The sequence below is a fragment of the Phytophthora sojae genome, assembly GCF_000149755.1.
Source record: "Phytophthora sojae unplaced genomic scaffold PHYSOscaffold_3, whole genome shotgun sequence".
Lineage (NCBI taxonomy): Eukaryota > Oomycota > Peronosporomycetes > Peronosporales > Peronosporaceae > Phytophthora > Phytophthora sojae.
In genome coordinates this window covers 3,816,862-3,838,225 of record NW_009258117.1, presented here as the reverse complement: position 1 = coordinate 3,838,225, position 21,364 = coordinate 3,816,862, and the positions used below count along the sequence as shown (strand labels likewise).

The following is a 21,364-nucleotide window of genomic DNA, read 5'->3' as shown; positions in this document are numbered from 1 at the left end:
GCGCATCCGCATTGAGGCCGCATAAGCCGTCGGTGAGCCGAATTGTGCTTCCGTCTGCAGTTTTGAACTAAGGAGTTGATAGACGCCCACATGGCGCGATGTAAATGTCCATTTTAATGCCACAAACCCGCACAGTACTATCAGGTCGATCGATTACACGCTATCTCGCTTTCTCGTATTGCCAGGCAGCTTGGGGAAGAACGGAACCTGCAGCTTCGTGTCCAGCGGTGCGAGCTTGGGGAGCTTGTCGCCCTCCTCCGTGTTGGCGGCTGAATTTGACGCAATGCTCAGCCATGCCAGACTCAGGTACGAGTGCATCACATCGGGGACTGTGTCGGGATACTTGCACAGCCCGCCGAAGGGGAACTGGCACGTGTAGATGAACTGCTTGCAGCTGGGGATGTCCACTAGCGAGTGCTTGCCTAGCAGGTCGAGCGTCGCTCCGTTCCAGAACGCGTAGCACGAGTCCGGGCTCTTGTTGCAGCGGCCCTGGAAGCCGCCCTGCTGTCGGAAGACCAGCCATCGCACCAGCTCCGACTGCTCGCAGTTGAGCTGCATCATCCGTCCGGACAGGAACAGCGACGCGATGGCTGTAAACATCGCTCCTCCGTGCGATTCAGCGCCAGGGCTGAGGCCGATGCCTCCATCGTAGTTCTGCCAGCCAAGCAGCTCTTGGTAAGCAACGAACAAGCAGCCCCCTACGGAAACCGGTACGTACCAGACACGAGTTGACGAAGCGCACCATCGCCGCCAGATCAACGCCCGACCAGTCGTCCAGGACGTACGAGATCGCGCACGCGCAGTAGACGAAGCGCATGTCCTCCTCCGAGCCTACGTTCACGGACGAGAAGCTGCAAAGAGCAGAGCAAAATCCCCCACCATCAGCCTATCTATCCATCTACAGTTGCTAGCCAGCCATTGTCGCTGCCAGTATCTGTACTGTACCACCCCGTCTTCTTGTTCTGCAGGTGCTTGAGGGAGCTGGTGATGGCCGCCTTGTTCACGCGACTGAGGTCGTCCCCGAGCGTGCGCAGGATGCAGAGCGCCGCGTACGTGGACGCGATGCTGCTCGAGTCGTAGATCTCGCTCTGGTACTCGGCGGGCGGGCAGCCGAACGCGTTCCCCATGAAGGTGCCGCCTCGGAAGCCGCAGTCGCCCGCGTTGAGGCTCGCGTCGTGGCAGTCGGGCGGCACCTGCAGACTGAGCACCCAGTCCACGATCTGGCGCTTGTCCAGGCGCTCCAGCTCCCCCAGCAGCGCCAGCCCGTGCACGCAGAAGAAGGCCAGCACCACGCGCTGCGAGTCCTGCGACGCGTACGGCGCCGGCAGCGACCGCAGGTTCTTGAGGAAGTAGCGCGCGTGCAGCTCGCGGTCGAACTGCGGCGTCGCCATCGCGGCGGCGGCTGATGATGAAATTGTAGATTGAAGCATTTCAGCCAATGGCCGCGGTGGAATGATTGAATCGGATGAACACGATACTTGGTAAGTTACATGTAGTTGGACTTTTCACTTTGAGATTCGAGGCGAGTGCACGATGGATTCCGTTTCGGCAACACTGTGGTGCCAACGTAGACGAGCTCGACTTCGCTGCACTTTGTGGGAATTCTGCCGACTGGGCAGGTGTGGTCGTGAGAAAGAGTTTGGATAAGCTCGATGAGGGCTGCATCCTGCAGTTGTGTGGGAATCCTGCACTGTGGGCTGGCGAACTTGTAAAGACGAAGCTCGGCATCGCTAGCGACAGCAAGCCCGACGTCCCTCAGCAGGTTGCGTTGTGTGGGAACCCCGGAGACTGGGCTGGCGAGATCGTGGCCGCGATCAGGAAGCCCTCGAGAGGAGGTTTGCTCACAGCCGAGTGCGTCGAGGCACTGTGCGAATTGGGCCAAGGAGGCCATATTCGGAATGGAAAACCAGTTGACTATAACGTCAGCGTGTGTGGTTGCAGCGTGTGGGAACCCCGCTCGCTGGGCGCGCACGATTGTGCTTCGAGGTAGAAGCTCAGGTCTCAACAACGCTCAGTGTAATGAGGCGTTGTGCGCGAATGAAGCGGAGTGGGCGAGCACGGTTATCCGACGCAACGTCATCTGCCGCGAGCGCTATCTCAAAAGGTTGTGCTTGAACCCAGCTCCGTGGGCCTCGGCGGCTCTAAAGAATCTCCGCCACATCCTGATCCGTAACCACACGCGAGACTTGTGCGAGAACTCGGGTGAGTGGGCGAAGGAGATCTTGACACAAGAGCTTAAGCGAGGCAACGAGGTCAAAGACGTTTTGGATTGACCGGTTGTGTGGGAACTCGGCGGAGTGGGCTGGCATTATGGTAGATTCGATGTGCGATAGCCCCGAGTTGCTGGACTTCCACCGCCTTTCGATGAACCCTGCTCTGTGGGCGATCAAGAAGCTGCTCGAGCACTCGGACAAGATCGATTTCCAGGCCATATCGACAAATAGATTCCCACTGGAGCCAAGCTTGAACGAACCCGAAGCGGAGCTAGACCCTACCAGTAACGAAACGAGCGCCGGGATAGCTTACCACAAGATCGTGACGTACAACGCTATCGAGCAGAAGCTGCTAGTCGGCTACTTTGGTACAGCCACAAAGCCGAGCAACGAGACCTTCGAGCTCCTGGACGCAGCGATATGCGCTAACCCAACGCTCGCGGAGGGTTTGTTGGGCGAAACCTCTCTGGGGAAGCTGCACACTCTGCGCGAGGAGCGGAACCGCTTGGTTCACGCAGTCACTGCGACTGCCGAAGACGGTAACACCGCCCTCGATGCTCAAGCGGAAGAAGATGAGGAGAAAGAGGACGAGAAAGCGGTCAGCCTGGCAGAGCGGTGCCATCAGTTGGAGGAAGAAGCTGCCAAGTTGCGGTCGACTATCAATGACTGGAGGGATCCCTTGCTGTCCTTGCAGCCAAGATCGGAAGGAAGAAAGAGGCGGAAGCGGTCAACAGGGTCCGTTTGCAGCAAATGCGCATGCTGATGGACGAGGAAGCGGAGGAGGAGCGCCACTTCCAGGAGCTCCAAGAGGAGGCCGAGAGGCAGCAGCGCAAGATCCTGGAGGATATGGAGCGCAAGCGCCGCGACTGGAGCAGAATCGAGCCGCTCGCCACGCGAAGGCGGTGGCGGCGCCGACCGTCGGCCCTGCCATCACGGCTCGCTATGCAATGCAATGCAATGATTTACGTGTTCGCGTAGCCAAATTACACCTGCGCTAGTCTCAGTTTAGCTAGTCGGCGGCATAGTGTGGTGCCCGCATACGTCGAGTCTCCTTTGGCTGGCAGTGAGTCAGCAATGGTAGTCATGAGGGCCTTCCATTTACGTCGGTCTTGGGCAAGCAGTCGAAGTCTCTCCAAGTCTGAGCTGGTGCGGAGGCGGTACCCACACCCACTAGCATCAAGGTCCTGATCAAGGACAAGGGGCAGTGTGGTACGGGGTCTACCTCTCCACTTGCTGCTGTCTGAGGAAGAGAAATACGCCTTCATCTGGATAAACGCCGGGATATCTTGTGGTCGCCGTAGAATGTGCCCGAGAAGCCCCCACCTCGCAGATGTGATCCGGTGACGGAGCGGCCGCTCGTCACACGTTGCGTAGAGATCAGCGTTGGAGATGTGGTACGGGTAACGCACATTGAGGACAGACCGTAGCTGGCGACGGTAAAAGCTTTCGAGTCGGTGAAGCTCCGTTGGTGTAAGCGCCCAGGTCCCGCAGTAGTAGAGTAGTATCGGCAGTACGTAGCAGTTGTAGAGGCGAATTCGTGTCGTGTCTGTAATACGGTGCGATCTCAGCCAGACCGTCCAGAGCCGCCGAAGAGCAGCCGCAGCGAGTATTTTCCGACGCGATACGTCATCGGCATCTCCGAGCAACGAGCCAAGCTTCCGCGTAGACCTCCATGCTTCTTCCTCTGCGCGAGCGTGGGGGTCGGCACTGGCAGGTGTCAGGCAGCGGCGGAGAATTGTGTGCTCCGTCTTTGCCGCGTTCATTTGAAGCGACCAGCGCGCGAATATTTCCGGGGCATGGGTCTGGATGAGCTCGACGAGGGCGGGGTCCCGACAGATAAAGTCGGCATCGTCCGCATACACGATCATTTGCTGGAGCAGGTCCGGCGGCATTGCAGGGTGACTAGCTAGATCGCTAAGTGCTGCTTCTAGGTAGATAACAAATAATACTGGTGAGAGTGAGTCGCCCTGTGGCGTACCTGTGTTGCTGCCGAATGGTTGCAGGATCTGGTGGCCGATGCGGAGTGAAAGCGTTGTGTCGGATAGTAAGAGTCGAATCAGCCGGATTTCGTCGTCGTGTAGAAACTGCTGTAGAACTTTGAGGAGTTTGGCACGGTCGATCGTGTCGAACGCGCGCGAGAAGTCGATACCCAGTACATGAACGATTTCGCGATACTTTTGTACCCGTGCGCACAGCCACTTGCGGGCACACACCGCGTCAGCCGTACTGCGGCTCTTACGGAAGCCACTTTGGTGGCCTGAGAGAAACTTGTCGACCGCGGGTGTGATGCGGCGGAGAACGATGAGTGACACCGCTTTGCGAATAGTGTTCAGGAGAACTATCGGGCGTAGGCTTTAGCACTGCCCTCGTGGCTTGTTCGGCTTCTGGAGACACAGCAGGATACCTTGGCCCAGTGGGATGGGTTCACCGCGTTCGAAGCTGCGGTTTAGTGGATGTGCGAGTCGTGGAGCAACGTCAGCAGCGGCATACTTGAGTAGTTCACCAGGAATAGCATCGGGGCCAGCAGCACGACCGTTGTTCAGTCGAAGGAGGGCACCACGGACTTCGTCCGGCGTGATTGGGCATGAGCTGTTGGGTCTGGCGATATTTAAGCTTGATCTGGATTTAGAAATTGTTCTTGGAAGTGATCTCGGACAATTTTGTTAGCTGTGTGTTCTGTGAAGTATATACTTACCTGGTGAGTCTTGAATTAGAAGCTGCTGTGTCGGTTTGCGGGCGAGATCGCGGACGGCAACGAACATTTTGTGAGAGTCGCTTGAAGCCTCGATGCGTGAAACCTTTTCGTCGAGGGCCATGTTAGCGAGGTCACAGCAGCGAGTGCGGATCTGGTGTAGGATCTTGTTTCGCTGAGAGCGCAGCAGCGCTGTGTTGGCCGATGTGTCGTTGTAAATGCGGAGCCGGAGCTGGCGTTGTTGCTCGGACAGCGCGGCGAGCAGCGGATCGTCGTAGCTGCGGCAGCGTCGTTGATCCGGCGAAGAAAACCCGATGGTCTGCGATGCTGCTTCGGGTAGCTTCGCAAAAGTGTCCTCCCATTGCAGGTTGATAGTGGATCCATCGTCAGCGTCTGCGGGGGGGGGTAGGATCCGTTTAACGGCTGATGCGTAAGCGGTTCTGGAGTCGTTGTTGTGAACTAACTCGCTGCGTGCGAGGTGAACAGTTGTGCCGCTTGTGCGACGCGACGGAAACCGGAGGCGACGGATGTGCTTGAGCTCAAAGTCCGCGGTGACGATCTTGTGGTCGGACGGGGTGATGGCCCCACCCCAGGACTGGGCATCTAGACAGAACCGTCTACAACTCTGAGGGCAGAGTACGTAGTCGATTTGATTGTAGACACAGTGTGTCCGCTTGCGCTGGCTCCAGGTGGTCTTGTTTTTCGCTCGCTTGGGAAAGGCTGTATTGGTAGCAAAGAGTTGATAAGTATCACAAAAGGCAGCCATGAGGTGGCCATTCCGGTTACGCGTGCCTCGTGCATGAGGCCCGATAAACGTTTCTCCGGTTGTTTTCTGCTCGAGTTTTGCGTTAAAGTCTCCGGTAATCATGGTGATATCTCTGCGGGGGAATTGGTCCATGGCTGCTCGAAGGTCTGCGTAGAAAGCATCTACTTCAGTTAGTGGGCGCCCGCTGTGTGGAGCGTAGGCCGTGACGATGTTGATGGGTCCTGTGTTAGGTAGCCGCATCTGCAAGATGCCGATACGGTCGCTGTGAGCCCAGCACCGACGGAGGTAAGGAGTAACGCGAGGAGAGATGGCAAATCCAACTCCGTAGCGCTCTTCCTGTGTTGGCAACGTTAGTAGTAAGTAGTCTCCGACCTCAAAGCGCCCCAGCTCATACAGCTTGGTCTCTTGGAGGCCAAGGATATCGATCTGGTAGCGGCGCAGGTCTTGGGGAAGCGTTTCAAACTGCTTGTTTAGCGAACCTAGGGACTGCACATTGAACGAGCCTATTCTAAGGCGGTTAGTGCGGTCAGTGCGGTTAGAACGATACGGAAGGGGGGTTGTGACGGGTATTACTGCTGGTGAAGGTGGCTGCCAAAGGGAGAGACTCGCAAGGGACTTGCAGACGCCCGAGAGCGCCTGCCGGAAGCCCGTGAGCGGCATTCGCCGCCGTCCACGCGTTCCGGGGGAGGGCGTCACCCCAACCCCAACCAAAATCTCGCTATGCAGGCTTTATAAATTGGTTTGTCGTCCAGCTCACTTTGCCAGCTCAGTGGAGCTGGATCGCTCGCTCGATGCACCACAGACGGTAGGCGGCCTTGAAGGCGTTGATGACCAGGCCCTCGCTGACCGGGCGCAAGCTGACCAGCTCGAGTTGGCGCTGTCCGCGCTCCATGAACGGGAAACGAAGGGCCAGGCGCTCCAGATACTGGCCGACGAGCGTCTCCACGTGGCGGCGAGTGTGGGAGTTTCTCGAAACGGGGATAAAGAACAGGAACACAACACCGTCGCTCCCGGCGTAGGCTCGATACTGTTGACCCAACTCCAGCATGCGTGCTTGGACGTTGTGGCTCTCGCCATACTTGCACACCCAGAACCCGGGGCGGCTGTCGGGCAGGAAGCGCTCACGGACTGCGATAATGCAGAAGTACATACCTGGAGCCGCTCGCAACTCCGCCAGCAGCGGCTCCGGCAGCGGCGGCAGCCTCGGGATGAAGGTCGCGCGTGGAGCACGGCGCATGGCTCGCTCCGTCGCGCGCACGAGTATAGCGCGCATGTGCGGGATGCGTATTAGCTGCGCCAGCGCCACGTACAGACGGTAGCGACGGGGTTCGGCGGCGCCCCAGGCACCTCCAGGCCCGTGGCATGTGAAAACGTCCACACGTCGAGGGCGTTCTCGGCGATGACGCCAAGTTGCGAGCCGCGGCGGTACGCACGGCGGTGCAGGTCCACGATGAAGCTGCTACACGAGGACGACCAGACCTCGGTAAGTACACGGACTCTCCGCGGCCGACGAGCATGGCCGCAAAGCGTCGCATGTCCACCTCGTCATTCCGGAGGAAATTCATGGTTGGGGGGGATTCTCGGGCTGCTGCCAGCAGGCGGTCGAGTCGGGCGATAGCTTGGCGGGCAGTGCGCATTCAGTCGGTTGCCTCACGGGGAGCAGCGAGGTGCTCAGCGGCGAGGAGGCCGGAGTGGTGTCGGAGTTCGGCTCGGTGGACGACGGCGAGTCGGAAAGCAGCAGCTTCCCCAGCGGCGAGTTCTCGGGCGACAGTGGCGAAGTCCCCGGCGGCGAGGTCGTTGGTGGTGGGGTCGAGCAGGTTGGTGTGCGCTTGAGCCGGTGAATTGGCAAGTCTGGTTACTAGTGGTCTGTGCGCTGGTCGGGTTTGCTTGCCCCCTGTAGGTCCCCGTAGCGAGCGAGCGTAGCGTCCAAGGGCGTCCGAGCCCAAGCGAGCCGACTTCAACGAGCCCGAGCCGGCTCGCCGAAAAGGTGGCCAAGTTCGCGGCCACCTTTTCGGCAAGATCGCAGTTATTTGCCAATGAAAACGATCAACAATGGACACAAAAGTATCCGCCCCTCCCTCCAGATAAGAATGCACCTTGCGTACCCGCTCATCACAGTGTGATGACCGAGCGAAACGATCTACTCGGATTCGACGCCCGAATGTTCGACTCCAGGATTACGAAGTGGAGATTCCTGCGAGTTTAGTGATTGAGGCTGTGAATGTACTCATGGAGCCGCAGAGTGTTGACGAGGCCCTGCAAGGCCCCGACGCTGAGAAGTGGATAGAGGCGTTGGAGAAGGAGTACTATGATTTGATGCGCAACAATGCGTGGGTGTTGGTGGAGCGTCCCAAAGGCAAGAAGATTCTGGATAGAAAATGGGTCTTTGTGCGGAAGCGAAACCACAAGGGCGAAGTGGTTCGACAGGAGTTCGGTGTGAACTTCTGGGAGACTTATGCTCCGGTGGTCTCGCATGAATCTGTGAAGTTGGTGCTGCTCTTGGCGCTCCACTACGGGTTGCCGTGCGAGCACGTCGACTTTGTGACGGCGTTTCTGAACGGTCCGATTGGAGAAGACGTGGAGATCTACATGGAGATGCCCGACTACTTCAACGACGGGTCTGGTCGCGTCTGTAGGCTGTTACGAAGTTTGTATGGGTTAAAACAAGCGCCATTGATCTGGTACTGGATGCTGGACAAGTACTTGCGATCTTGTGGCTTTAAGAGATCAAAGATGGACAATGGAGTCTACTGGCGTGTAGTGGGAGGAAGTCCCATCTTTCTTACGGTCTACGTAGATGATGTGATCATTGCTGCGAATGCCGAGAACATCAAGCTGATCGTTGGTGAGCTTGAACGAAAGTTCAACATCAAGGACTTGGCGTCTGTGAGCTTGTTGTTGGGCATGGAGATCAAGTACATCCCAGGCCAGGCGATGTGGATCTCGCAGCGCGGGCAGATTGAGAAGATTTTGACACGGTTTCAGATGGACAAGTGTCGTGCGGTGGCTACGCCACAGGCGCTGGGACCACTGCCGCTGCCCGCCACATCGGACGAGGAGGATGTGAACGACACGAACGTGCCGTACCGCGCCATTGTTGGCTGCCTACAGTATCTTGTGCAGTGTACGCGTCCTGACCTGGCGAACGCGGTGCGTGCGTTGGGCAAGTACTTGAACAAGTACACGCACGAGAACTACACCATGGTGAAGCGGGTACTGCGGTACTTGCGAGGGACCTCGGACTTCGGTCTCGTGTGGGAGAAGAAGGAGTCGCCCGACTTGCGCTTTGTGGCGTACGCAGACGCCGATCTCGGAAACGAGAAGGACGACAGACACTCGATCACGGGCTACGTGTTGCAGTTGAACGGCTGCACGTATGCGTACAAATCCCGCAAGCAGCGGATTGTGACGGATGACACGTGCTGTGCCGAGTTTGTCGCTGCGAGTGAGTGCTCCACGATGATAGTGTGGACGCACAACTTGTGCAAGGAGTTGAACCTGGCACGGTACCACCCGACGGTGCTGTACCAGGACAACCAGGCTACGATCACCGTGCTGACTGAGATCAAGGGCAACTACAAGACGAAGAGCGTGGACCTGAAGTACCACAAGGTGCGCGACTTCCACGAGCGCGGAGAGTTTAAAGTGGTCTACTGTCCGTCGAGCGAGAACCTCGCGGACATCTTTACGAAGGCACTGGGTCCGACGCTGTTTTGCAAGTTTCGGGAGCAGCTGAACGTGATGCCGCTACCGACTGCCATTGAGGATGGAAATGCAGATGGTTGCAGCTAGCTTGCGAGCTAGAAGGACGAGGGCTGAGAGCATGGCAGACTCGAAGTGGGAGTGTGAAGATGGCGTGTCGAGCTCCGCCAGCTCACAGCACTTTGAAGTTCAAGGGTGCCTGCGTTTAGTCCCTGTGTGCGACTGAGTACTTTGTATGCGACCGTTAGTTTCTGCCTTTTTGTATAACTGTAGAGGGGGTTGTCACCTGAGAGGTTTTCTCCCCCTCAATCCCATTCTTTCTCCGTGGGAAGCAAGTGTCTTTCGGTTGTTCCTCTCCGCTCGTACGCGGTCACTCCCTCTATATCTGCCTACAACTTAACAAGTGGTCTGTGTATTCACTACAATGCTCAGCCATTGGTCAAAAGTCGGTCGGGCCAATCGCATCGGCGCCACGATAAACCTCGCCCAACCAAAACGCGTCCTTGTTAAAAAGAGAGGGTGGCACGAAGTTAACACTTCGTAACTAAAAGGTGGCCGGCCGACCAGCTCGCCGACTGACCGGCGCTCAGTATGGGCTCCGCAAGCTGGTCGGCGCGCCGTCGTAAATCAGAAAAAAACCACTACGCCACCTTTGCGAGTGGCGCGTTAATCGGTCCTGCAACTGTCTACATACGGGACATATGTTGACTGTAGATTCACTACAGAACATTATGGCAATTCAACGAATTAGTGTTTGTTGAACTGCAAGCCAACACCCTTATCCTGCAACTGGTCTACACCGGATACCACCCAAATACAAGCCGCTTTTAGAAATGACCCGATCGCTTTAGAAACGTCAATCTTCCCCTCTTCAATCAACACTGCGCAAGGCGAGATGGCGGCCACGTACGACGTCAACTGCGAGCTGCGTGGGCACGAGGGCGCGGTGCGTGTCTCTCTTGCGTTAACCTCCTCTTAATCTGCATTGTCTTCTCTCTCTGCTCACGCTGTTCGCCTCTTCCGCCTCGCTCTGTGCCTCTCGCGATCCGCCTCCAGGTGCGCTGCATCGCGGCCCTCCCGAACGACCTCCTGGTGACCGGCGCCATGGACTCCGTGGCGCGCGTGTGGCTGCGCGACTCCAGCTCCGCCGTCGGCGGCTTCGTGGCCATGGAGAGTGCCACCATCTTCGACCACGAGCACTGGGTCACGGCCAGCGTGGCGCTGGACGGCGGCGGCTTCGCCACGGGCAGCATGGACAAGAACATCCGGCTCTTCGACGCGCAGGGCCAGCGCTACGCGCTGCTGCGCGGCCACGAGGGCGGCGTCATCTCGCTGACCACGTCGGCGGACGGGAAGCTGCTACTCTCGGGCAGCTGGGACGGCACGGCGCGCGTCTGGAGCCTCGAGACGCAGCAGTGTCTGCACGTGCTGAGCGGCCACGAGAACGGCGTGTGCGTGCTGGGCCTACCCGACGGCTCGCTGGTCACGGGCTCTACGGGGCAGCAGGTGGGCAACACTGTGGCGGACTTCAAGCTGCGGTTCTGGGCCAAAGAGACTTTCGCGCTGACCAAGACGCTGGCGGACCACCAAGGGCCCATTCGGCAGCTGGTCCTGGTGCCCGATATCGGCTTCGTGAGCTGCTCCAACGACGGGTCTATCAAGCTGCGGACGCTGGACGGAGCGGTGGTGGCCAGTATGGAGCACCCGCTGAACGCGGAGGGCAAGCCGGGCTTTGTGTTGGGCGTGGCCGTGCTGAGCAACGGGTTCGTGGTGTCGGCCAGTGAGGACTGCACGGCGCGCGTGTGGTCACCTGAAGGAGCGCTGCTGCAGACGGTGGAGCACCCCGGAGGCCTGTGGTGTGTCACTGCACTGCCGAATGGAGACTTTGCGACTGGATGCGACGACAAGGTGGTACGCGTGTTCACGCATGATGCGGTGCGTGTGGACGCCGACGCGATGGCGTCGTTCCAGGCAGCAGTGGAGGAGGCTCGGATTGCGAAGACGCGCGGACCCAGTGGCGTGGAGATCGAGGCCCTTCCTGACTACGACCAGCGTGCTAGTGTGAACGGAAACTCGGACGGCCAGGTTCAGATGTTCCGACGCGACACGAAAGCGTGGGCTTGCCAATGGAGTGGGCCTTCGAGAACTTGGATTGATGTACGCTACTCTGTTGCGGGATGTTTTGGCTCCTGGAGGTGATGTACTGACTTGAATGCATTATTGGCACAGATTGGTGAGGTTACCGGTACTGGCGGCGGCAGTGTGGTGGACGGCGAGGCCTATGATATGGTTATCCCCGTTGAGGTTGAGCTGCCCGGCGGTCTCAAGAAGCTTGAGATCGGCTACAACCAGGGCCAGAATCCGTTCACGGTAGCGCAGGAGTTCATCGACAAGCACATGCTGGACCAGGCATATCTGCGTGAAATTGCGGATTACATCACGCAGCGTGCTGGCGAGTATCGCCCTCCTGTTTTGGGAAACAACGACGGCGTGAACTCGGCTCCTAGTGGCGGCGTTCAGAGTGAGCCTGTTGCCACTGGACCGCAATGCAAATACTTCCCAGTGGTAAGCATGTTCAATTCTCGCCAAAAGCGCTCACATCGTGACTGACAAGATGCATGCTGTTATTGCTAGTCCGGATACAACACTTTTGAAACGATTAAGATCTCCAAACTCATGAGCACGCTGCGTCAGTTTAATGACAAGCTGAAGGAATCAAACGTACGTGCCATCGGTATGCACTGGAAGATATCGCAGGACCAACCGTGACGTTTTGTTGCTCACCTTTTGCAGGAGACTGCAACTCTTTCCGACTCGCAGCTGATTGCCCTGGAGCAGATTGTACACACAGTGCAGGGCACCGCTTTTTACCACTCGAGCAAATTTGCACCTCTTGAAGTTGCTACACTCAAGGGTGCACTTGACAAATGGCCTGCAAAATTCGCCTTCCCAGCTCTGGATCTTCTCCGACTTGTGCTGGTGCATCCTCAAGGCCCAATTGCACTCGAAGCTGGCTTAGATACACTTGTAAGCCAGGTTCTTAGCGTGGGACTGCACGCAGGTCCTGCGAAGGGTGAAGATGCCATTCCAGTAGCAACACGGATGCTGTCGCTGCGTGTGCTCGCCAATATGTTCCTGCACGACGCTGCGCGCATGGCCGTACTGGCTCACAAGACGGAGGTGCTGAGCAAGTTGCCGTCGTTCCAGGCATTCCACCACAAGCTCGTGGCCCTTAGCCTTTCGACTGTGCTGCTGAAGTAAGTTATGCTTTGCGTTGTGATGGTCCGATGGCACATTTTTCAAAGGAACAAGGGGTCTGACTGGCTTGTGGCTTTGTCGTCTAGCTTCGCGCGTGTACAGGCAGCCTCGCCCGGCTCCCTGACGCCTGATGACCAAGTCGTCGTGGTCTCATTGGCAGCAGACCTGCTCAACGGCTCGTACACTATCCAGGAGTTGGGCGAAGACACGATCCTGCGATCACTCGTGGCTATCGGCACGCTGGTACGTTTCGTGTGTCAGTTGCTTGTTTGCTTTTGCGATGGTCTGTTCTAACCTTCTTGGTGGCGTTTCCTACCCTCCCTGCAGGCGCTTAGTGGCGACGCAAAGGCCAAGGAAGCGGCGGGCATCCATGTAGCCATCTTCACAGCGGCGAAGGCTGGCGAGGTCACTTCGCCAGCGGTACAAGAATGCCTGGCAGAGCTGCAGCAGCTCCTAGGCTAAAGGCTGGCAGTATCCTACAGGTAGACTTAACCAGTTTGGCATTGTTGAACCGCAATTGAAAACGACGTGGCTTTTGCTCGTTTGTTTGTGGGGTGCATTGTCACCACCACGGCGTGTTTCCAGTGTTTTTTGTTTTACTGCTTTCTCTCATGCAAAATAGAGCAAAATAAATAGCCCATCGAGTGCACTGGTGGAAGACCACCGCATCTGCGGTGGGTGGGGCTTGGATGCCTCTTCTTGCTGGGGGTGGATAGATGGGGGTGGATAGATAGAGATGAGTAGACTGGATGGCAGACCGAAACTCCACTGCTAGGAGCTGCTGCCGCTTGCCTTTTTATGGTTGTGCCCCTGGACGATGAGGTTGTGTTTTTTTTCTGGGCTGAGTGAGGACTGGACTGGACGTGGGCGAATGGGGGCGTAGTGCGATGTTCTGTTGTGCTGAGCTGCGCTGGGGGCCGTTGCGTTGCACGCTGCATGATGCGATGTCAAGGGGTTTTGTGTGCTGGGAGTGAGGATGAGAAGGAACTAACCGAAGCTCGGTACGAAGTCGAGTCTTCACGAGCCCGTGTAACTCCCGGTCGATGAGCGCAGCACGAGGTCGCTGAAGTGCACGCGCAGTGGGGACGACACGTCGATACTGCGGCGACAGAAGAGGCCGAGGCCGCTGGCCCACGACTTGGAGGAAGACGACGACGAGCACGACTGGGAGCGCTCGCGTCCGCCGGAGCTGCAGGACACGGCGGCGTCTCCAGGCCAGTGGATGGGCTGGAAGCTCTCGGGGATGTTGATGGAGGCGGAGCGGTAGGGCGCGTTGCTCTTCTCCGTCTCGCTCTCCAGCTCGGGGATGGCCTCGTCCTCCTCATGCCGCTGGTCCCTCGTGCGGTGGAGCGACAGGTTGCCCATCAGACACGCGGGCGCTGTGACGGAGCGCTCGTAGGCGTTCGACTTGGGCCGCTTGGCCACGGGGCGGATCACGCGCGCGAGGCCCGTGGGCATGTCGAACGTCTTGCGCTTGCGGCTGGCGTTGGGTCGGAACACGGCGACGGGCTTCTCCTCCGCCAGGAGGTCGTCAGCGTCGAGCGCCTCGGGCTCCTCCAGCTCCTCCTCGTCGTCCTCACGGCTGCGCTTGCGGAGGGCCTCGCGACGCACCAGAACGGCGGCCATGGGGTTGGCCGGCCGCTCCACGTCCACGCCGTCAATCGAGTGGAAGATGCGCGAGCCGCCGCTGTGCAGTCGCGGGGAGAGCGAGGCGACGGCGACGGCGACGGCGACGGCGACGGCGGGGACGTCAACGTCCCTCTCCTCTTGCTGCTCCTCCTCGAAGGCGAACATGAGCTCCTCGTCCTCCCCCTCGCTGAAGTCGGCGGGCCGGGCGTCGAGGTTCATGGCGGTTGTGTGCGAAGGCTTGGGGCGACCCAGCGCTGAGCTGCTTGCGGCTGACTGCGCGTCTTGCGGAATGAGCTTCTCTTCTCGCTGGAAGCTCCAAGCGCAGGTGCTGCACCTGCTGCGCGTTTTGTGTCCAAGAAACCAAAATAGGGCACGTCAACATTAGCGCATACTGAGCCCGGGTCATATTTGAGTGGTACAAGGTACCAAATGCACAAAAAGTAGTCCGGGCGCGGACCAAAACACTGACCAGCGCCAAAAATGCGGCTCATAACGGCTGGGTGTGCGAAGGAGAGCGGCGATGGCGTAGGTCGCCGCTGAGCATTTTCCACAGCGCCCATGCTCCCATACTTCCGTACAGACCTTGGCCTCGGTAAACGGCGGCTTTTTGATATTTGGGGCGCCGTGCCAGCCCGAGGTGACACGTGAAAATACAAAGCCTGAAACATGCCTATCAAGTCGCGTCACCTCGAGACTCGCTCTCCAGGGCATAGCATATTTTTAAGGCTACATGGGGGTAATGGAGGTAGGGAGCGACCTTGATTGTCATGCGGTAAAGCATTGAGCAGCCCGTTACGATGGCAGATAGAGGATGGGACGGCCGCGAGCTCTTAGAGGTCATGGAGCTCTTCGGCTAAAAAGCCTACCAGACTGGTACTGGGTTCGGACGGGTTGGGGACCTTAAATTGAGACCGGAGCCGTCTCGAGTTGGTCACACGCTCCTGCAGAGTACAGCTTGCACCGACAACAATAGGCCCGATATTTTTGCTAGACAGCCGAGTTCTGGGCAGCGCTAGATGGCGTTGCTGTCTTATCGGCTCAATTGCATTGAAAAGCTCAAACCTTGGCGAATTGGTACTTGGTAAAGAGGCAAGCTAAATGCAGGCAGCATAAAGGGAGATAAATGCGGCCCAGAGTCGACTTGAAAGTAAGTAGTTGCCTGCACGCACGTATTCTTGGCCAAAATCTTGTCGTAGCCTGTCCATGCAAAAGCTCCTTTGAGCAGCTCCATCATGCTGCGAGGATCTCTGAAGAGTATGACGTAATGCACAGAAGATTGCCTCTTTGCCTCGCGGTTCCTTCTCAGGAGCTACAGTTTCTCGCCTGTCACGCGGTACTTGCAACGACCCCAACTTCGCGTTTCCGCAGTGGAATAAGCCTGCGTCTGAGAATTTCGTGGCAATTACTAGAGAAGGCGTTGTGATGTATAACCGTCGAACTGGATGATAATGGGGCATGGGACGTTGGGGCGGGGGGGGGGCCGAGTGGCCCCTCTACTTTCCATTGCGAACAAGTCAACTCAAACCCGGGCCGGGTAAGCAGTGGAATGAACAATGCGGGAAACCACCTTCCGGCTCGCTGCACCTACTTCCAGCTCATGCTACAAAAACTCTCCGACTGCTAGAGCACGGTGTGTCTGTCTGTACTCGCATGAAAGGCGCGAAGCCACAGCAACTGTAAGACTTTGGCAGAGCCTTTCAATTTCTCGCCACGTCAGATTGGTACCACGTTAGTGGTACAGCTATCAATTGTAGAACGTTCCCCAAATAGCGGGATCTGATTGGCTGGTACGAAAGGTCGCGACCCTTCGCGTGCATGACCGCACTTCCAGCAGTTGGCTGGGATCAAACGCCATGGCGGAGCTGCCGATCCAGATCTCCCGGCTGCCCGTGCAACCCGCAGCGGCGCCCAAGCCCGTGAATCCGACTGCAAATGCCACAGGCAGCGTCGGGTTCAAGCTGTCGCTGCTGACGCCTCGCAAGCCCTCGCTGCACTGCTGCCTCGTCTTCCGCAACTTCTACGTGGCCTGGCTGCGGATCGTGCAGGTCAACACCGATGGCTCGAGCACGGAGCTGGCCATGGCCTACCCGCTCATGCAGCATGTGCACTGCGAAGACGATGCGCAGACCTGGCAGATCATCAAGCTGGACCAGCTGCCCGTGAGCTGGAATCCACACGTCTTCGACAGCCTCTGCGTGTATCTGTCGCAGCCGTCGCCGCTGTGGGAGGCCTGGGAGCTGCGCAATGTCAAGTTGTACGTACTGCCTGAGGAACCGGACGGTGGAGGAGAGGAGCTTTCGTCGACACGGCTAGGATCGGTGAGTCTGTCGAGGCTGGAGAAAAAAGGCAGTCTTGGGCGGAGCGGGAGCGCCGCAGAGGACCGCCTCACGCAGCTGCTAGAACGGCGAACCTCTCGTTCAACTTTAGGGCAGGGCGGCGTTGGATTTGATGCCTCTGTAAATCCTGTCGAGGAGCAAGCCACTCGCTGTTTAGATTTAGTGCTGAGGCTACGCGAGCTGCTGCAGAACTAAACACCCATCAGAACAACTTTTACTGTGCAACACCTTGTCCAGCAACGAGATATCGAGTTATTTGCTCGGCTTTGGCCACCAAAATCACTAATCTTCTGTTGCAGGGCATGTGTCGCGTTTGGTTTGTTTGGCGATGGCTCGGAGCTGTGCGACTTGGCGCCTTCGCTGCTCATACACGGCGGACGGGACAATCTCCGACAGGAAAAGTGAGCTCTGATCTGTAGCTACCGCCTGCACAACGCTCTCGTAACGAAGCCCACGAACCATTCGAGGAGTCCACGCATCAGTAGGTAATGCAGCACTGACCGAAGTATTGGATGTGTTGGCAGAATGGCCGAGTTGTCCTCTTGCACCACGTCCCCACGAGAAAACCTTGCCCCGCTGGGTTACAGCTAGCGAGTGAGCACTTCCGCAGGCGAGGAGCTTCAATTCCACCCCTGCAAGAGCTGGAATTCGTGTCGGGTGCGCAACGAAGCTGTAGGTAGCATCGGTAAGAGCCTCATATCCGTCCTGGAAAAGAGGGGGCTCAGCATCTAGCGTATCGTTAGCGACATCAGCTCCCGGAACTTCCCCCAAGCCCAATCGTCCATTCTCAGCATCACCCCACGCATACGTCGTGCCCCCAACGCGCAATTCAAACTGCACCTCCGTTATAAGCTCGCATTTCTCAGAAGCACTAGCCGTCGATGGAGCTCCGGACAGCGACCACTGTTTAACGAGCGATTTAGGCAATTCCCTGGGAGGTTCCCCGAGGCTGGACAAGCGAGACGCAGCTCGCAGTCGCTGTCCGTGCTCATGCGGGATCAACCCCACAAGCTGATGCTTCTTAGCAAGATGAGTTGGCAGAGCCATACCAAGCGATCGTCGAAGTCTTGCCTGGGCGGGCTCCAACGATTTTTCGTTCTCCACGAACATCACGGCAGCCGCTCCATTCGCAAACGCCCCGCGAGCTCTAGCTGCGGCTGTGTCTATGCGGTAGAAGAACCGCGCCATAAGTGGCGGTGGTGGCTGCAACGCAAATGACGGCACGACAGACTGCATGGAGGGGCGACGCGGTGGGCTTGCACCACCTTGTTGCGGTGTAAGAGTGCTGGGCGAGGTGAGAACGTGATCCAGAAGTTCTTGAACGGTCCACAAGGTGCGACGCGTGGAATCCCCTTCGTCAGGCTCAGACACGGAGCTACCGTCTCCGTAAGAGCCTACGACGACGGCTTGGGCCTGTTTTGTGACCATGAAAACCGGGACAAACACCCCCGAGTCCTCGGCGAATTGCAGCGCGAACGCGTCGGCGTCAAACAAATCGAGAACAACGAGCACAGCGAGGGCCCCAGCCTCCTGGAGCTCCAGAACACGGTGCCCGATCTCACTGATAATGGTTTCAGCTTCCAGTTCCGCCTCGCTTTCGGTTCCGATGGGCCCCGATGAAGTTGGGTCATCACCCCCGGCCACAGCCGACGCCAATGGTGCCAGGACACTTTGGTCGATCTCCAGCACGAAAACGCTGTTCATCTCCGTCGGCGCCACCGTGGGCTTCTTCTTCGTCACTGACCGCGCGCGGAGTTGCTGCTGCTTGAGACGCTTGGCCGCTGCCTCCATCTCCGGATGAAATACGTGCGTGCTGAATCCACGACGTCCGACGGCGTGTTTTGCCGTGTTTGACCCGCACACTGCCAACTCAAGCACCACCCCAGCGGCCGATGTCTCACTGAGTACGTCGTCATCACCAGCTTCATCGATTCGAGTGTCTCCGCTACTCGTTCCAGGCCTAGAGGCTGGAGTATTGTTGTTGCTGTTGAAATTCAAGGGAAGGCGGAAGTGCATGTAGAACCCGGCAGGCTTGCCGCGCGGCATGGCAACCAGTCGGTTTGCCACTCGACCCCGTAGCCATTGATCAACACCCTGCGCGTACGTATTCGCGGCGTTGTTTGTACTCCCGGATGCACTGGCCAGTAGGCGCAATGAGCGAGGATCGAAATCTGCCAGTCGATCGAGACTCAAGGCGAATCGCTCAGCTCGTTTCTGCCACAGAGCGCCCATGTCAGTCTCCTTAGTGCTGGTGCCAGTTCCAGGGCGAGACGGTGATTCATCAAGAGCTTCTCCCTCTTCTTCTTCTTCTTTCCCATTGTCTTCATCAACGTCATCAGCATCGAGATCAACAACACAGCAGACCCACGTGGTGGCGTTGGCCCCGTCGGTTCCCACAAACTCGCTCTCAATAGCGTCGAGAGAGCTCGATGACCCCGCCAAAGGCTCCACGAAGAAACCAGTCTCCTCCTCTCCGTGCTCGAGAGCCTGGACGGGCCCGTTCGTGCGAGTTGCCAGCTTCATCCAGACACTTGCACCTTCCGCGAGCATGTGCTGGTCCCCGACTGCGACTTGCCGGAGACGCAGAGCCGAAACGCCGATCGTTTCTTCAGGCACGAAGGCGTGCTCTCTGTCTACACCGCGTCGCCTGCCCCAGTTCCCCCACTCAAAGAGCCTCGAACCAGATCGCTCGGTACTCAAAGCCACCGAGTGGTTACCCCGGCACGCGACTTGGGTGATCCGCACGTCGCTCAGAGCTAGCACTGGCTCGGGCTGTGCTAAGTAGGTGTACGCCGAGCTGATCATGTGCCGGTCAGCTAGCGCAACCTGGTAGAACTCGTGCGTCTCGCCATGGCCGAGTTGGCCTTCGGACGCTTCACCCCACGTGAAGACGTCTCCGGCGCGACTCAGTGCCATACAATAGTAGTCTCCGCTGCACACGTGCGCTACTGGAATGGGCTCTGCCTGCTGAGCAGCGCAACCTTCGAAGTACAGCAGTCTCGTTGGTGACGCCAGGTAGTCCTCGTCTTCGCCTGTGCGCTCGTCGTAGTACGACGTGTATCGTACGCGGCCGGACGTGCGCGCAGCCAGAGTCTCCGCTGATCCGTGGCCCAGTTGTCCGTGGTCGTTAAAGCCCCAGGAGAACACCATGCCGTCTTCAGTGAGTGCAAGCGCGTGCCGCAAGCCACAAGCCACTTCGACCACGCGCGCTGGTAGTCGAACCTGCAGTCGGCGCGGAGTTGCGTGAGTGAGGCAGACCATTTGACTCGCATTGTTGCTGCTGTCTTGATCAGCGTGCAGGCGGGGAAGGCATCGCCCCCACGCGAATATCGAGCGGCCATCGTCCTGCACGCCCAACGCAAATGTCGACGACGCAGCCAGCGTTGTGAGCTTCGCATTGAGAGTCACGAAAGCTCCGATGAGTCGAACGGGAGCTCCAGCATTGACGCCCTTCCTCTTGTCTGGACGAGTCTCCGCAGCTGCGATGCCAATGCTCGGGCCAGAGCCAGCAGCGAACACGCCGCCATTTAGCGCGGCTCGCTCGATCTCCGCTCGGACCTCGAGCTCTCGCGCAACGCGTCGGTGCTTGAAAAAATCCTGGAGTTGAGCTGCAGATTTGTGCCGCTGCGCCACTCGGTCTTGGGCGCGGCGTTGCGCGTCATACAGCGAACATCGGCGTCTCCACGTGGACTGGATCAGCAGCGCGGCGCTACCACGACGGCGTTCCTTGCGGCCCTCGAACGTCACGTAGCGACACAGTAGCGTCTCATACAGCTCCGTTTGGCGCGAGAAGTGAGACGGACAAGGCTCGAATGTGAGCGGATTGCGGAGCTCCTCGCCCGAGAAGAGCGCCAAGAACTGGTGCAGTGCCGGCGTAGCAGCCACGTACGCCTGCAATTCTTCGCTCGACACGCTCTTGGTTGCCGCCGCATCGGATGTCGACGCAGGCGTCTCCGAACGCGAGCTCACGATGCTCTGCATGCAGTGGAACGCACTCTGTCGGGCAAATGAAGCCACGCGGAGCTCGTGAGTCTGCCAGACTCGAGCCACGCCCTGCGTCGCTCGCCCCACGCCGTTCATGATACACAGCAGCATGCGCGCGACGTCCGTCTCCTTCAGGCGTTGAGCACTAGTGTACGCCATTGCCTTGCTGCTGGAAGAAGTCGCGGGGTCGTGGAACAACTCCAACAGCAGCGTCAGCTTCTCGTGGAAGTCCCAGATCGCGCGGGAGGTCACAACCATCGCGGCGAGGAACTCGAGCGCGTACAGGCGACGGCCTCGTCCGTCGGCGAACGTGAGGAAAATGTGCTGCATGTGCTTCTCCAAGATCGGCGGTGGGTCCTTCGCAGCGTGCTCGACGTCGCTGGAGTGACGTTCGTGCTGCTGGTTGCCCCGCACTGGAGGGGTCATGATATCGGAGACTTTCGGTCGCGAGGCTTTCGAGCCTCTGTCGGTTGGTCGTTTGCCTCCCCCAACGTCGAGCCACAGCAAGAACTCGTCCAACGTCAGCAAACCTGTCGACCCCGCCTTGCTGTGGAGACGCAGATGCAGACGTCGAGTATCTTGTGCCGTGAACCATTGGGCCAGAGGCTCCAGCTGCGGCCACAGCGCCAGGTCCTGCTTCGAGTAGTGCATCCCGCATTGCAGGCCTTGCCACGACAGCGACTTGGACGCGGAGCTGTGGCCCGAGGGCAACACGCGCGAGCTGGCCATCCCCATGGCGAGCAGCGGACGGACGGTCAGACAGACGATCTTGACTTGAAACGAT

At 58.4% G+C, this 21,364-nt stretch overlaps 7 protein-coding genes across 7 annotated transcripts; 3 read left to right on the top strand and 4 right to left on the bottom strand.

Moving 5' to 3' along the window:
* Nucleotides 1-153: 153 nt before the first annotated feature.
* PHYSODRAFT_298590 (hypothetical protein) lies at nt 154-1,391 on the bottom strand (the record flags this gene model as incomplete). The annotated part of the gene is made up of 3 exons (XM_009524894.1): nt 154-669; nt 719-851; nt 946-1,391. 3 exons carry the CDS (start codon nt 1,389-1,391, stop codon nt 154-156), a joined length of 1,095 nt encoding a protein of 364 aa, XP_009523189.1.
* A 74-nt stretch (nt 1,392-1,465) lies between these two features.
* PHYSODRAFT_328576 (hypothetical protein) lies at nt 1,466-3,191 on the top strand (the record flags this gene model as incomplete). The annotated part of the gene is made up of 5 exons (XM_009524893.1): nt 1,466-1,481; nt 1,572-1,835; nt 1,942-2,252; nt 2,299-2,811; nt 2,886-3,191. 5 exons carry the CDS (start codon nt 1,466-1,468, stop codon nt 3,189-3,191), a joined length of 1,410 nt encoding a protein of 469 aa, XP_009523188.1.
* A 989-nt stretch (nt 3,192-4,180) lies between these two features.
* Nucleotides 4,181-5,242, bottom strand: PHYSODRAFT_376366 (hypothetical protein; the record flags this gene model as incomplete). The annotated part of the gene is made up of 2 exons (XM_009524892.1): nt 4,181-4,439; nt 4,905-5,242. Coding segments are annotated over 2 exons (597 nt in total), but the record flags the coding sequence as incomplete, so codon positions are not given.
* A 5,026-nt stretch (nt 5,243-10,268) lies between these two features.
* Nucleotides 10,269-13,093, top strand: PHYSODRAFT_345470 (hypothetical protein; the record flags this gene model as incomplete). The annotated part of the gene is made up of 7 exons (XM_009524891.1): nt 10,269-10,319; nt 10,430-11,530; nt 11,603-11,938; nt 12,008-12,094; nt 12,167-12,630; nt 12,718-12,874; nt 12,959-13,093. The coding sequence occupies 7 exons, from the start codon at nt 10,269-10,271 to the stop codon at nt 13,091-13,093; spliced, it is 2,331 nt and encodes a 776-aa protein (XP_009523186.1).
* A 488-nt stretch (nt 13,094-13,581) lies between these two features.
* Nucleotides 13,582-14,273, bottom strand: PHYSODRAFT_354301 (hypothetical protein). Its single transcript, XM_009524890.1, has one exon. The coding sequence runs from the start codon at nt 14,255-14,257 to the stop codon at nt 13,649-13,651; it is 609 nt and encodes a 202-aa protein (XP_009523185.1). The 5' UTR covers nt 14,258-14,273; the 3' UTR covers nt 13,582-13,648.
* A 1,840-nt stretch (nt 14,274-16,113) lies between these two features.
* Nucleotides 16,114-16,791, top strand: PHYSODRAFT_489010 (hypothetical protein; the record flags this gene model as incomplete). Its single annotated transcript, XM_009524889.1, has 3 exons — nt 16,114-16,149; nt 16,219-16,540; nt 16,637-16,791. The coding sequence occupies 3 exons, from the start codon at nt 16,114-16,116 to the stop codon at nt 16,789-16,791; spliced, it is 513 nt and encodes a 170-aa protein (XP_009523184.1).
* An 87-nt stretch (nt 16,792-16,878) lies between these two features.
* Nucleotides 16,879-21,315, bottom strand: PHYSODRAFT_493908 (hypothetical protein; the record flags this gene model as incomplete). Its single annotated transcript, XM_009524888.1, has 2 exons — nt 16,879-17,851; nt 17,927-21,315. 2 exons carry the CDS (start codon nt 21,313-21,315, stop codon nt 16,879-16,881), a joined length of 4,362 nt encoding a protein of 1,453 aa, XP_009523183.1.
* Nucleotides 21,316-21,364: the final 49 nt, after the last annotated feature.

Coding starts and splice junctions, on each gene's coding strand:
- PHYSODRAFT_354301 (XM_009524890.1), bottom strand. CDS start 14,257: ATGGCCGCCGTTCTGGTGCGTCGCGAGGCCCTCCGCAAGCGCAGCCGT.